At 30.4% G+C, this 14,233-nt stretch overlaps 1 protein-coding gene across 2 annotated transcripts in view; it reads left to right on the top strand.

The window, feature by feature from the left end:
- The window catches only part of LOC143230866 (protein kibra-like), a 42,547-nt gene that overhangs the window by 13,109 nt on the left and 15,205 nt on the right, over positions 1-14,233 (top strand). Inside the window, exons 2-9 of one of the 2 annotated variants that reach the window (XM_076465145.1) lie at positions 2,517-2,626; positions 5,535-5,629; positions 6,021-6,310; positions 7,184-7,313; positions 7,782-7,901; positions 8,454-8,602; positions 12,956-13,120; positions 13,483-13,572. In XM_076465145.1, coding sequence (XP_076321260.1) covers positions 2,517-2,626; positions 5,535-5,629; positions 6,021-6,310; positions 7,184-7,313; positions 7,782-7,901; positions 8,454-8,602; positions 12,956-13,120; positions 13,483-13,572 — 1,149 coding nt within the window. The remainder of the gene's footprint in view (positions 1-2,516; positions 2,627-5,534; positions 5,630-6,020; positions 6,311-7,183; positions 7,314-7,781; positions 7,902-8,453; positions 8,603-12,955; positions 13,121-13,482; positions 13,573-14,233) is intronic. The other variant, XM_076465146.1, reaches the window with a different exon arrangement.

Raw genomic sequence — 14,233 nt, 5'->3', positions numbered from 1 at the left:
GAATTTCAGTTAACAGGCTGAACTGTCTTTTCATATTTATATCTCACTAATATTCCATGTATAATTTCCTTACAGTTATGGCACAAGTTACCACAGTTGTATACTTCTCTTACAGTAATTGTTATATCTGCTTTCTTCAAAATATCTTCTTCTGTTCCTTTTATCAAAATGCAGTCAGGCTGATTCAATTACTTAAGAACCATGCTTTGATGAAATAAATTATTTTTCCTTTTCTACTGTTGGTCTTAACATACTGAATGTTAGGCCCATCACTTCTACCAGTTAACTCCATGACATGCTTTTCTTTGGCTTGTACTCTACTCTCTTCTGCTATTGTCTTTGTTTGTTTGCTGTTTTTTCCTCTTTTCATACTATTTATGTTTATTACTGAACCATCTGCTTGCTATATTATCAACATCAATGAGTTACAAACACAACTTTCGATATTTGTCTACTTTTAAATCTTATAGTAAACTAAACCATCATAAAATACTCATTCACAAACTGAACTAATTATTAATATCTACACTGTAGCATGATAGTATAACTACAGTTTATCTGATAACAGAATGAATGAAATAAGTAAATTGTAGGCCTAATGTTATTATTCCACCATATCAGATCTATATATCAGGGATGGCCAAAATTGCTTAACATAAGAGCCACATACAATAAACTTCAGATGTTTGAGAGCCACAAGACATGAACAGATGTTACACAAACACGATTTTATTGTGTCATGCACATTTTTAACATACATTTTATATAAATATTAAAAAATATATGTATGTAATAATATTTATTAATGTATGTAGTTTTTAAACTGTTAATTTGTGTTAGTTTCAATAATCACAACGTTCAAATATATATATACCAAATGTTTTCAAAATGTTGGCTGATTATTGTTTTAACTATATTGAGTGTATTTAATACGGTAATGAACTATGGAAACGTCTAAGAAAAATATGCAAATTTGCATTTCATTAACATTTAAGTGAGACTGCAAAAATTAAAGAGATAAAAACAGATATTTTTAATGATATTATTTGTCTTAGTAAATATCTGGTCAAAACATGGAGGAAGTAGAAGTCTTGTGAGTTTCCATCTTGGTTGTGAGTTGTTGAAATTGAGGCTGATATGTTGTCAAGGCTGTACGAATTAGCTCTATCAGTTGTTGATTTGCAAGGATTGCATGATGCTTTGATTTCATTACAGAGTAAAATGATTCACAGCAGTATGTTGTACTGAAAATTGAGATGAGTCACACACTGGTTTTCTTCAGTTCAGGATATTTTATTTCTGGAACTTGCTTTCAGAACTCAATCGTAGCATTGGATTTATGGATCATCTTTAGACCCAAGTCCTCCTGTAGTTCTATTAGTTCCATTTCCACAGCAGATGATTCTGTAACCAGAGGTTCGAGAATTGGACAACTATCATTGATCACATCAACCAGGAATGAATTTACAAGAAAAGCGAAGGAGGGATTCAGCTTCTGCAAATCCTCAAACCTGTCTAGGAAATTATGAAGCAGACCTTTATCTTTGTATTCTTCCAGTTTGTGGTCTTTTATTTCAATGTCAGGGAATGTATTTACTCTCCTTTTGAGATTAGGAAAGTAACTGAGGTTCCTTGACAATATGTCTCTTTGAAAAAGTATTATTTTATTCTGAAAGCTGAAAATTGTAGTAAGGTCAGAAACAATCTTATTCTTCTTCTGGAGTGCCAAGTTGAGAGTTTGGAAATGATTTGTTATATCAGTAAGGAAAATTAGATCTTCCATCCATTCATCATTTTCCAGTTGAGGATGGAATCTTTTCTTTTCTTCAAGAAAAGTCATAATAGGCTCCAACAGATCTGCAAACCTATTTGAGGCATTGTTGGTTAACAGCCACCTCACAAGGTAATAGAAAGAGATCACTTTGTTTATCTTCAAGCTCCATTCCTTCAATAAAATTTTTGAACTGTCAGTTGGTCTTCCCATTTAAGCATATGAAATTGATAATTTCAAGAATAAATTTCATAACATCTTCATACTTGAAGTATCTGGCTGCCAGGTGTTCATGATGAATAATGCAGTGAAGAGGGAGAAACTCTATAAAGCTGGGATAACTTTTCATAATTTCAGTTAATCCTGCATTTTTCCCCCACTATTGCAGATGCTCCATCTGTTGCAGCACTGACAAATTTATCCAATGGAATATCAGCATTTGTTAAGGCTCTGTCAAACACATTTTTAATGTCAACACCATGAGTTGCTTCTTTTAGTGCCATTAAATCCAACATCTTTCACAGTTACATCAGAAGAAACATTGTACCATTATGTGACATTAAGCAAAATTCTCAGTTTTTTTTTTAGTTGATAAAACCTTGCTGGCTTGGTGGTATGTATACATGTCTTCTATTTAAAGTAAATATAGTTGATCTCTATATAAAATACATATTTAAAAAAAATGGAAATTTTACTATTATATAAATTAAAGCTGAGTTTATAAGTTTGTATCTCGTGTATTTAGGTGTGCTAAGCCTCAGACTTTTGCAGACTGCTCAGGAGATGAGTTACCATATGGTTGGGAACAGTGTTATGATCCAACTGTTGGTTACTATTATGTTGACCATATTACTCGTAAGTACACAGATTATCTTAACTAAACTATTATGAAATATTAACACATCCAAAAACTTTCATTGTTGGATAGTACAATTTAAATAAAATATTTTTATTATGTTATAAATTAGATTCAAAACCAGTACTCTAGTGTACATTTAGTGTTTTGTATATAGACGTGAATAACTTAAGATGAATCAAAATGTGCATCCATAAGTTTGTTTTTAAGTTTCTTTAAATGAGCATGCTTTGATATTCACAAAATTTAAAGTTAAATTAGTAAGAAAAATTTAAATTTTGATTACCATTTGTATTCATAGTGTGAGAAACTAAATCTTAGTATAATAATAAACCTGGTTTATGAATAGTAGCAGTATAACTGCTATAGTAATATCCGAGTCTGTCACTTCAGTTGCCATGGGCAGATGTATATAAAGTGGCAAGTTTTTATAAGCCCATGTTTTTCTGTCAATGAATTTAATGATAATGATGTAAATAAATATTAGGCTTACGGTTATTTTTGTGCACAAAGTAATTAGAAATAATAATACAATGACTGACAATCTTACACAATATATGAAGTGACTTCACCTTGAACAGACAAGGTTGAAATGGGCAGCAATTGCCAAGTTCAGAGATATGTTAAAGAGAAAATCTTAGAGGACTAATCTACAAAAGAAACACACTGTGTAACTGTAGTGTTACTAAATATAAATACAATGTACAAGGTAGAGATGTGTTTTATCCAAAACAGAAATAAATCTCATAAATGATCTTTGTGATATTGGAGCCATGTGGTTTAACTTCTTAAACCCAAGGAGTGGAAAATGTAAGCATCTGGCTGAAAATCCCAGTTTACCCACCTGAAAACTAATCCAAACCATGTTGTTATGCACTTTTTTTTATAAATAAATCAAAAACTGTAGTAGAATATAGTGATAATTATTGGAATGTTGTGAAAACAATTCCTGCCAAACATACAAAAAATTATGGATTTAAGAGATAAGTGATTATATACAAACAGTGGTTACAATTTTTAATGTCATTTAAACTGATCAACTAATCAATGTTACAGTTACGTTAATTAACTGAAATTAGAGTTTCCAATTATTTATATTTTTGATTATTCCAACTATCCAGTAATCAAAATGTTGCTAACAAACTTGTTTGCTCTATATTTGTTTTGTCAAAGCTTATAAAGCTTTCTGCCACTGTCACTGACAAAGGCAACTCACTACCAATGCCTCTCCCTAACATTTGCTTTTGTTTGTGAGTGAACCATTGACAGAAACATAGACAACTGTCTGGCAGCACCTGGCAACAATTTTTTTTTTTTTTTTTTTGAACTGCTGACTGGAAGGAAGATAACTGCTTGAACACCCACCATCAGGTTTTTGTTTTTAGTCACCTTAGTTTTGAGAAACACTATATTGATCAGTAAATCAAATGTAAGTGATTAAAGGGGATGTTAATTAATTGATTAGCAAATACTATTAATTGTTCAGCACCATTGAATTCTCAACAGTAGTAGTTTTGTATATGTACAGATAATATGCACTCAGAAGTATATATATAATACATGAACAGATTGATTTGAGCTTTAAACAATTTGAAATGTTCAAAATTAGGAAATGAACACTGAAGTTTTTGTTTTTTGTATGTAATATAGATAAAAATTAAATATATTTTAATTATGCCTGGGAGCTGCAACCAAAACTGACACTAGAGAAATTTTATGATCTTGTTGCTTTCAACAGTAAAGATCTTTAGCTGTGTTACTACATACTTCACATATTTTATATATAAAGACATTTCATTCTGAAACTCCTTATTATATTTAATATTTTCTACCTTTTTATTTCTAAGAATTGCATATACTTTTAACATGTTTTTAAATGAAGGGAGGAACTTTTGTTACCATACTACTTATATCTCTGCATCTAGTTTAATTATGCAACTGGAACTGGTGCAGTAATTTACCTGTGCGACTGATCAACTTAATAATTGCAGAAAATTTGGTAGAAATTATTATGTTTTTATGAAATCATGAATTCTTTGCCAGTTATTTACTGCAACAACGAACCCAAGAATGACCTCATTTTGTTGGTAAGTTTAGGTTCATGCTCATGCATCTAGTATAATCAGTTTTAGTAGTGCAATATACAATCAATATCACCATGCCTGAAAGTCCAATGGATTAAAAGAAAAAGTATTACCAGCTATTGATCAAGATAATTTTCATACTAGGCCTCTCCAAAATGAAAAGTAATATGCTACTTAAAAGAAATGGTTGTTCAAGCACAGTGTACTGTAAAGAAAATATTGGTGGTAAAAGAAAACAACTTGGAACATAATCTCTAGTCACAAGCTTTATTCAGTAAAAATATTTTGATAGATAATACATTTTTTCAGTTAATGCACTTTTCATTTTTTTTATTCAAAGCAAAATAAAGTAATCTAACTTTTAAAGAAAATGAGAGATTAAAAAATTTGCCAGATTTTCTTTGTCATTTTCAATACATGGGGCATTTAAAAAAAATCAGAAGGCTAGCTAACTCGTAAGCTAATTTTTGCATTTATTAATATTTTATTTAGCCATTAGATAAAAATAACATGGCTTCCAAGTTGATATCTAGAGCCATATTTCTTCCAGTTTTAGTTTCAGGACCTTAAGATGAAAGACATAAATCTTTCAAATTATTGTACTTTGCACTAGAGCTTCTTTTCAAGATTATTTCTTCAAAACATTTTCCTTAATGTCACTCTGAACTCTGCAGTTGCTACCCATTTCAACTTTGTTCAAAGTAAAGCTACCATATGTATCGTTAGAGAGCACTAAAAATCTCTAATATTTCTGATCATCTTAAGTATAGGTCACATGTATTTCACTTTTAACATAAAAATTACATTTTTTTTGTGCTCGTAGAAACAAATCAACTTGAAGATCCGAGACAGCAGTGGCGACAACTTCAGGAAGCAATGCTTAAAGAGTATCTTGTTTCTGCTCAGGAAGAATTAACAGTAAACTTTCTCTTCTCTTTCTTGCTTCAATTTAGTTAACTTACTGCTTAAGTAAAGAAATGGATAGGATTCCCAATAGGAGTCCAGCCACCGTTAAAAGTTAATATCAAAATTAATGGACCAATTGCTATTTTTTTAAAATATCAAGTGAAATGAAATTTTTCCAAAATAACCTTAGAATGGGAAAGATTATTTAAAGAAAATACAATGTGTTTTTGTGAAGAATTGTATAATGCTCTAATTATAATTAATTTGTAATTTATATAATTTATAAAATTGTAATTGCTCATGTTGAAAATACTCTCATTTTTACAAGAATTATTAGTAACTTCTTTTTTTTTTTTCAGTAACTTTTGGATAGTATAATGTTTTTTTTTTTATTATTTTACAGTCAAAACAGGAAATGTATGATGTCAAACAGCAGAGACTGTCATTAGCTCTTGACGAATACCATCAGTTAAACAGCACCATAGCAGGACTTAGTACCTGCCCATCCACCAGTAGTTTGTGCTCCACTGGATCAGCTGCTTCGTCTAGTAGTAGTGCCACCAAATATGATCCAGATCTTCTAAAAGTTGATGTGGCTGTTGCAAGAGAGCGTGTAGAAAGACTGAGACAGGAGCTTAGTCAAATATGCACTGAAATGCACTATAAAGAGCAAGGTTTAGAAGCTTTGTCTCGGTAATTAAGACTTGTTTCTTTTTAAGTAATTTTTTAAAAAAAGTAATGCCTGCTTTATATTTTATTATTTTTTTGTTATTTATGTATTATAAAAATAACAAATTGAATTTTTAATACTGTTGTGATGTAGTTAAAGTTGCACCTCTTAGAAAAAAAAACAATGGTTACCATACAGAGGAGTCTGTCGTACGTTATATACTGTGTCACTGTGACAGGCATTCTCTTATCAGTATATTTTTCTTTGGTAAGCTATCTTGAAAATATAATATTTTTTTTATATAATGTCTGTCTATAATATTTTATTCCAGACATTTTTCAGTTGTTTACAGAGAATAATTTGTATAGGTGATACTTAATGTATTAAAAACTTGGTGTATAGTTTAAGCAGTTAACACTTATTCTGATCATTGTTAATTTTGTTTTTGTGAAAGTTATAATCATGTTCTAAAAAAGCTTTCAAGATTGAGTAATTAGATCATACTCTATGGAAATTCTGGTGTTAAATAACAGTCTGTATATTGAGAGCAGTTAGAAAAAGGAGATTATATGAATGATTCAGTTCTTGTATGTTTTTGAATACATGAAAATTAACAGGATTACTCCAGAAAGTATTTGATAAAGGTTTGTACTCAGCTTAGGAATGTTACAAATAGTGTATGTGTCTATGTTATTATTTTTGTAGATTGAATCTACATTAAAAAGTTAATGTTTTTCCTTTCAAAGTATGATAATTTTTTTCAAATTAAAAGCTGGGTACTGAATATAAAGAAACTAGAAGTGTATTTGACTCAGTTCATGATTTTAGAATGCAGTTTTAAGTACATGCAAATATAAATAGAGGAAAATGTTTAGAATAAAAATTGTCAATCATAGAGTGGAGCAGCAGTTTTCTGGTCAGAATGTTGCATACACTATAGAAGAAGCTCAGGCTGTTATGGACGAAATTCGAAATGTCCAAAAATCTTTGAGAACTGGAAGAAAAGAAAAAGCAGACTTAATGCAGGTAAAAGAACTAAGAAGTAGTTTTTCATTCCTCATATATTTGGACTCCACGTTTTCCTGAGAGTTTTTGTTTCTTCCAACTGTACTGTAGAACTAGAATTGCAGCATGTTGTATGGATGATTTCCTTCAATATTCCAAAAACATTATTGTAACTTGAAATGAAATTTGTTTTGTTTTTCACTTGCATTTGTAAATTGCATGGTTTTCTTTCATGGATAGTTATAAAATATGCACTTTTAAAATTATTACAAGTTGATGGAAACTGAATGTTTGTGAAAACTAGTTCTGTTTAACATTTCTATCAAGATATTTGCTTTGCATGTCTTCTTGTTTCACATAATTCTTGTGTCATTATAAAAACTTTAGCTTAAGCAGAAAAACACACACACAAAAGATGTGTAGTAATATTCCATTGAATTTTCTGCACTCAAAAGGAATTTGTCCAGAAAGCATGTTTTAACATTACAGAACTTAGCAAGATTAAAGGATGATTTAGTTTGCCTGAACACTACCCCAAGAGATGATCCTATCTTATGTAATCCCATGGAGAAAGTAAGCACTGCATCCCAAACAGAATTGTCAGGCGAGGTAGTTATAGCTATTCCTTTTGTGTGATTTATTTTCTGTAAAGTAAAAGCTTGTATTTGTATGTTCATTGAATTTCAGCCATTTTCTTACATTTTTTTTTAAATTCTTATTTGTGTTGAGTAGTTCTTAATGCTTTTAACACAATTCTTTTTTCAACAACTGATGGTACAAAAATTAAAATGTTCATAATAATTATTATAAAGAGAGAGAATCTTGTTTGCTTTTTCTTTGCTGTAAGCTTCATGATTAAATCTCCTTGTAGGAGCTCTTTACATAACTCATTTTTCTTTTTCTTTTTAGTTATTAATGTTTAATTTATTGTTAAACACATATTTTATAAATGTATCTTGTATCACTAAATAATTAGAATCTAATTATTTAATCTTGATAATTCAGTGTTTAATATAACAGTAGAAAAAACATTCCAATGCCATTTTGTTATAAACATTAAACTGCTCAAGATTAAAATTATACAGCTTTTGAAGGTAGTCGTTATGTGATTTAAAATTGCTTGTGATATCTTGCTTGAAAGTATTGGTACTTACGATATAGTATGGCCACCTTGGTGCTCGGCTGGCTGAGATGACTCGTATGAGGCTTCAGTATGATGAAATGCGGAAAGTAGTTCATCGAATACAGCAGGAACTAGCTGATCTAGAAGACATTATGTCCCCTGGACAGGTGGAGTCTGATAAAGACAGGTAGTTGAGCTCTGTTCATATTTATGCACATTTATTTTCCCTCATTTTTACCTACTTACTTCTTAAGTGGAGTAGTATTCTGATGATGCCTTAAAGTATAGTGAAATTTCTGTGTGAAAATTTTTTAATCTTCATGCTTTTCTATGAGCATCTTAAAATATTTTTATTGGAACTTTTATGTCCTTTGAGTTTTTTAATATAAAACTAAAGATTTAGATGATATTTCTGAAAAGAAAAACCCTTTCTCATGTCTGTAGCTAAATTTGTAATAGTTTAATATAGAATGATTACTATTTTATTTGGAATTTCACTGTAAGTTTGAAAGTTTAGCATGTTTTAATAGCATTGCTTTCTGATAAACACTTATCTACTGTCTTATTATTTCACTTGCCTAGTAGCAGTATATTTCTAGTTAGGTCAGTTTTATGTAGAAAATTATGATACTAAAAACATGATGTGCTACTTACTGCAAAAAATATGTAGTTTAATTTCATTAAACAAAGCAATATGCTACTTGTTTATCAAAATAACTTAATGTTTCAGGATACACAAATATAGTAATTGACAAAGTTAAAGTTTTGTAAAACACAACTTACTGCATCACTGTACTTCTCTTAATTAATCTTTAAAAAACTTGAGAAACCACTTGCAGTATCACAATATCCTCTGTAACAACTTATCTATCATGAGAAATAGCTCCCAATATTATTTCACTGCTTAAGCCAGCTGCCAAAACATTTGGCAACTTGGCTTATTGTAAAGCTAAATTTTAAACAAACTTACCATTTATTTCCACAGATTTACTTAGAGAGTCTAGGATTGTATTGTATTATAGAGATATATCATCTCCCAACTTTCATTTAGCCAATTACCTGTTTGATAATTGCACCTTCATGCACTTTTGTAGTTTGTTTTCAGTTTCTCTTGCTGGGAGTTTTGTATTTCAAACCAGCATTTTATCATCTAGTCTGAGTTCTCTATCTGTCTGATTGCTACTTTGGGCAAAGGAAAGAGAGAAATTCATGTGTTTTCATGTTGATAAACAGTATTAATAAGAAACAGGGATTTTGCTGCTTGGTGAACTTAGATCTTCTGGTTTTTAACACACTTATGATGAAATTTGTATTTATTGACAAAATGAGTGACAACTTAAGAACTGTATTAGCATATCCCTTAACATTATCTTATAGTCAAAGGAAACAACTTTCAATATCATAACTAGAGCTATGTGAATAATGAAATTTCCTAATTGATTAACTTTAGGCCTTATTACCTGATTAGTTCAATTATTCAATCTTAAAATCTTGGGTAGTGGAAATAGTTAAAAATAGTAATGATTAGAAATTATTTTGGATACATTACCCACAAGATTAGCTATTCTCATTCAGTGCTGCCTACATTTTCTTTACACAAGCATTCCACACTCTTATTGAAATTAGTGTATTCCAACATGCATCATCCAACAACAAATAGTAGCATAGCATGCTCACATAATAAATGTGAGTTCTTCTACACTCCTCCACTAAACCTTCACTTCTTGTTTGAATATGTTTTTGCTGCATGTTTGGCTTTGTTCTCTCTACCAAGTGGCTCATTTTAAACATAATTTGATTTGTTTGATCAGATTTTGTCTTATGTATCACCTAATTCACATCAATTTATTTTTGCACTTGCATTTTATGAAATTTTTCTGTGCAGTGCATTCCGAAGTTCATCTCATATACTGTCATGTACTGAGAGGTTGAAGTTTAGAGGGACCAAAACTTCTCCATAGTCCTTACTGAAATTGTTGAGCTCTTGCTGGCTGATGAGGACTTTGTTCTTCTTTTACTACCACAAGTTTGCTGATCATTCTATTCCCATACTGGTGGTTTTCATTGGCCTAATTCAGTCATCTTGGAATTTCTATTTTAGGTTTGTGTTGTTTTATTCCTGTCACTTGTTTCTTTTTCACCTTGTCCTCCATTTTACATCTATTATTTTCCACATTTGGACTATATGGTTTTTGATCAGTAGTTGTGTTTTTTTGTTGTTGTTGTTTTTTTATCTCTTTGATGGACAAATCCTGAACACGCTGTTGGCCTTATGTATACCTTTCTTGCTTACATCAGTTCTTGGAGGATATTCACAGATATCCTGAGGGTTTTGACAATACCCTTCACTTTCTGTCCTCTACTTTAACCTTTGCTTTGTTCTCGATTCTGAGTTTCTTGTTGCCTTCTAGGTTAGGACTCGAGCATTGACTTGGGTCATTTTATTCTCAATATAACTCAAGGTATATCTCATTTTCTGAAGCTTCATATTTGCTCCAGTCCCTGTCAGTATCAAGCTGTGAGTGATGTCAGCCTGACAGAACTCTACCCTTGCAAACTCTGTACCCCATTTGTCTCTGTTGGAATCTCGCATGGCACATATTCTTCCCAAGTCTTTTCTGTTCCCTCAATTCTGGGTAATTCTTTTCATCAGTTTCCTCTATGGAGTTCCATCTGTTCTCACCAGTAATGATGACTACCCTGAGGGTTCAGATCCTGTTAGAGCTCAACCGTTGGTGGCTTTCCTTTTGTTGAAGATCAATGAGTGCTAAGGTTTCATCGTCCGTTTCCTTTCCCTTCCCATCTTTTACTACCCATTTCCTTTCCTCCTTCTCGAGTTCCCATGACATGTCTGCATCTGTCAGAGATGGTTCAAAATTTACTTTGCTTTGAGCAATCAGACCAGTTTGTTATCCTGTTAATACTCGCATGTTCTGACAAAAGTTGAAGTGAAGGTTCGGTAGAGGAGCGTAGAGGGAGTTGCATGCATCTTGTGAACATGTACTATTGGTTGATGGATGATGCATGATAATTTGTGTGAGAAACAGGCTGGAATTTACTAATTCCAATGGAGGAGAGCACAAGGTGTATGGCATACATAAAGAAAAAGTTCACATTTTAAAAGCAGCACTGAAGTATATTAGCTAACCCTGTGAGAAGAGGTAATTATCTATCAGAAATACATTTTCAGTCTAGGAAAATGATAACTTTTGATTTGTTGATTATTTTCTTGAGTCGTGACAAATTGTTAAGTTGGACAGCCTGTAAATAATAATGAGAAATCAATGTAATATTTTGATTACCTGGATAGTTAAAATAATTGGAAATTCAAATTTCAATTAACCTTTACTTTAAGTGATACCTATGAGTATTGATTTATTAATTAGTAATCAATTATATTGATTAATAGAGTTAATCACCCAGAACTAATTTTAACATTCTCTTTAACCAGTACTTGTCAATCATGGAAAGTAATATCCAGTATGATAATCCCCTTAACCACAAGTTACTTGGAACAACTTTCAGTATTCAAACATTCTTCTTAACTGTTTATTTTGATTCAGGGAAAGAATCTAAAGAAATTTTGATATTAAATGTTTTTAACAAAACTATTTGTCAGAAGTAATGATACAAAGAAAGGTATAGATAAAAACGTTATAGCCCTCCTATTAAATGCAAATGTCTTGTTAAAAAAGAAATAGTTATTTATGACAAAAAAAACAACTTAAAGAGCAGTAGGTTTTAAACATAAAATTTTGATAAGTATTTCTCAAAAGACTCGTGCACTATACCTGTACAAATGTTTATTAAAATTATAGAGTGTAATGTTTTATTAGCTAAATAGTAATTAAAATATGTAACAATTCTGATTCATAGTAGAAATTTCTTAATAAAGTCATCATACTAAAATTAATTTTTGAAATTGGAGCATATTTTATTTTTTATTAAAATTTTAACTTGAAAGTCTCATAAATGATTATGAACTTGTATTAAAGAAAAGTTTTAATAATTCTGTATTTTGCAAAAGTATAATATTGAAAAACTTTTGTTCATATATGTTACTAATTTTAATTCTGCTGTCTTACAATAAATTATTCAAGTGCAAGGAAAATGTGGTATTGAGGGGGAGAATATATTTTTAAACACACACACACACACACACACACACACACACACACACACACACACACACACACACCATTCCTAAAAAACCTCTACAAACCTCTTCAAGATAAAACACAGTAAAAAAAAAAAGGACAACAAAATGTAAAAAAATAAAAAGTGTGTAAAAATAGGAATACATACATCTATAAAAACTTTATTATCATTTGCAATGTTTTAGGCAAAACCCTTCTTCAGGTAGTTCAAACTGTATTGTATACTCTCTCTCTCTCTCTGTTCTAACCCTTCAATAATTCTGTCTAAACCTTTCTTCAAAATGGTTTATTTGGATAGTTTGTCTGGAAAAATGTAATTACGTGAATAAATTCAAAAATTTTTATATTTAAGATGCAACCATTAATTCATTTAACCATTTCAGGCTACTACTGATTCAAGAGAAAGAGCAGCTGTTACGAGAATTTCGAAGTCGTATCACAAAAGAAAGAAACCAGAATGAGATAGCTTCCATTCGAGCAGAAATTTCTAAGTTAGAAGAAGATGTAGGAAATGCCAGAGAAATGTCAAATAAAGCCATTGCAGAAAGGTGAAAAACTTTGTATGTTAGATATAAAATTAATATAATGTATAATGTTGTTTTTTTGACTGGGTCAGTATGTTTGACCCAGATGTCCTCTTCCTCCATGTTGAAGCCAATCATTCACAAATGAGTTCCTCATTATAATGAGAACATATTTTACCATTTAGATCTTTCTTGAGATATTTGTATTGGAGTTGATGTTTTCATAGAAGTATATACGTGATATTTGTGTTCAAATCAACTCAGAATTTACTCGCTTATTTTTACATAAGTTTTCCTTTCCATGTAAGTTTTGAATTTTAATAAACTTTCTTAAAATGTAAGTAAAGTATATTTGAATATTTTTTCTGTATTGATTTTCTTTGCAGATTGAGACTTCATGAACAGAAAAACAGTTTGTTGCAACAGTTAAAAGATGCAATACGTCATACAACATTTTTAGAGTCAAAGTTGAAAAGGTAAATAAATACTGAATTAAGCAAAAACTTCCATTGGATAGTGCTATTTCTTGATGTCAGTGTAATCCCAAAGTAACTTTATAAAAATATAAAAGTTTTTAAATAAATTCATTTTTTTTCTCTTTCATCTAAAAATATCTGAATAAATATTTATTTTACCAGTTATATTGATTTTTGGTAATCAGTTTATGAACCACATTAAACAAAAAACAACAACCTGAACCTTAGCCAGTATTTTCTCCTGCATATTGTTTTTTTTTTATATTATCATGGTATACTTTTAAATATAGTTGTTGTTTGAAATTCCATCGTAATATAACAGTAAACATAAGCTTTGAAATTGGTGTAATTTCAATGAACATTACTCAACATTGTACAAAAGTACAACTTTGTCTTTTTTCAAATATTGAAATGATAATTAATCAAAATTAGTCAGTACTTTTATTACTGTTACAATAGATACAATGATTATTACTTCAAATGTAATGTACCATTTCACCATTGCTGAGTAAGAGCGAAAGATTTTGATCAGCAAGAAAGGTGTTTTAGCATGTTTTTAAAGTTGCCACTACTTGGCATTGATTCTAAAATATAGTTTCATCTCAATAAAACTGATTTTAATCTACTTATTTGAAGTCATATTTGAAAGGTATTTTAACAG

This window comes from Tachypleus tridentatus, chromosome 10, assembly GCF_004210375.1.
Source record: "Tachypleus tridentatus isolate NWPU-2018 chromosome 10, ASM421037v1, whole genome shotgun sequence".
NCBI classification, from domain to species: Eukaryota; Metazoa; Arthropoda; class Merostomata; order Xiphosura; family Limulidae; genus Tachypleus; species Tachypleus tridentatus.
This window is presented reverse-complemented; position numbering and strand designations above follow the sequence as displayed.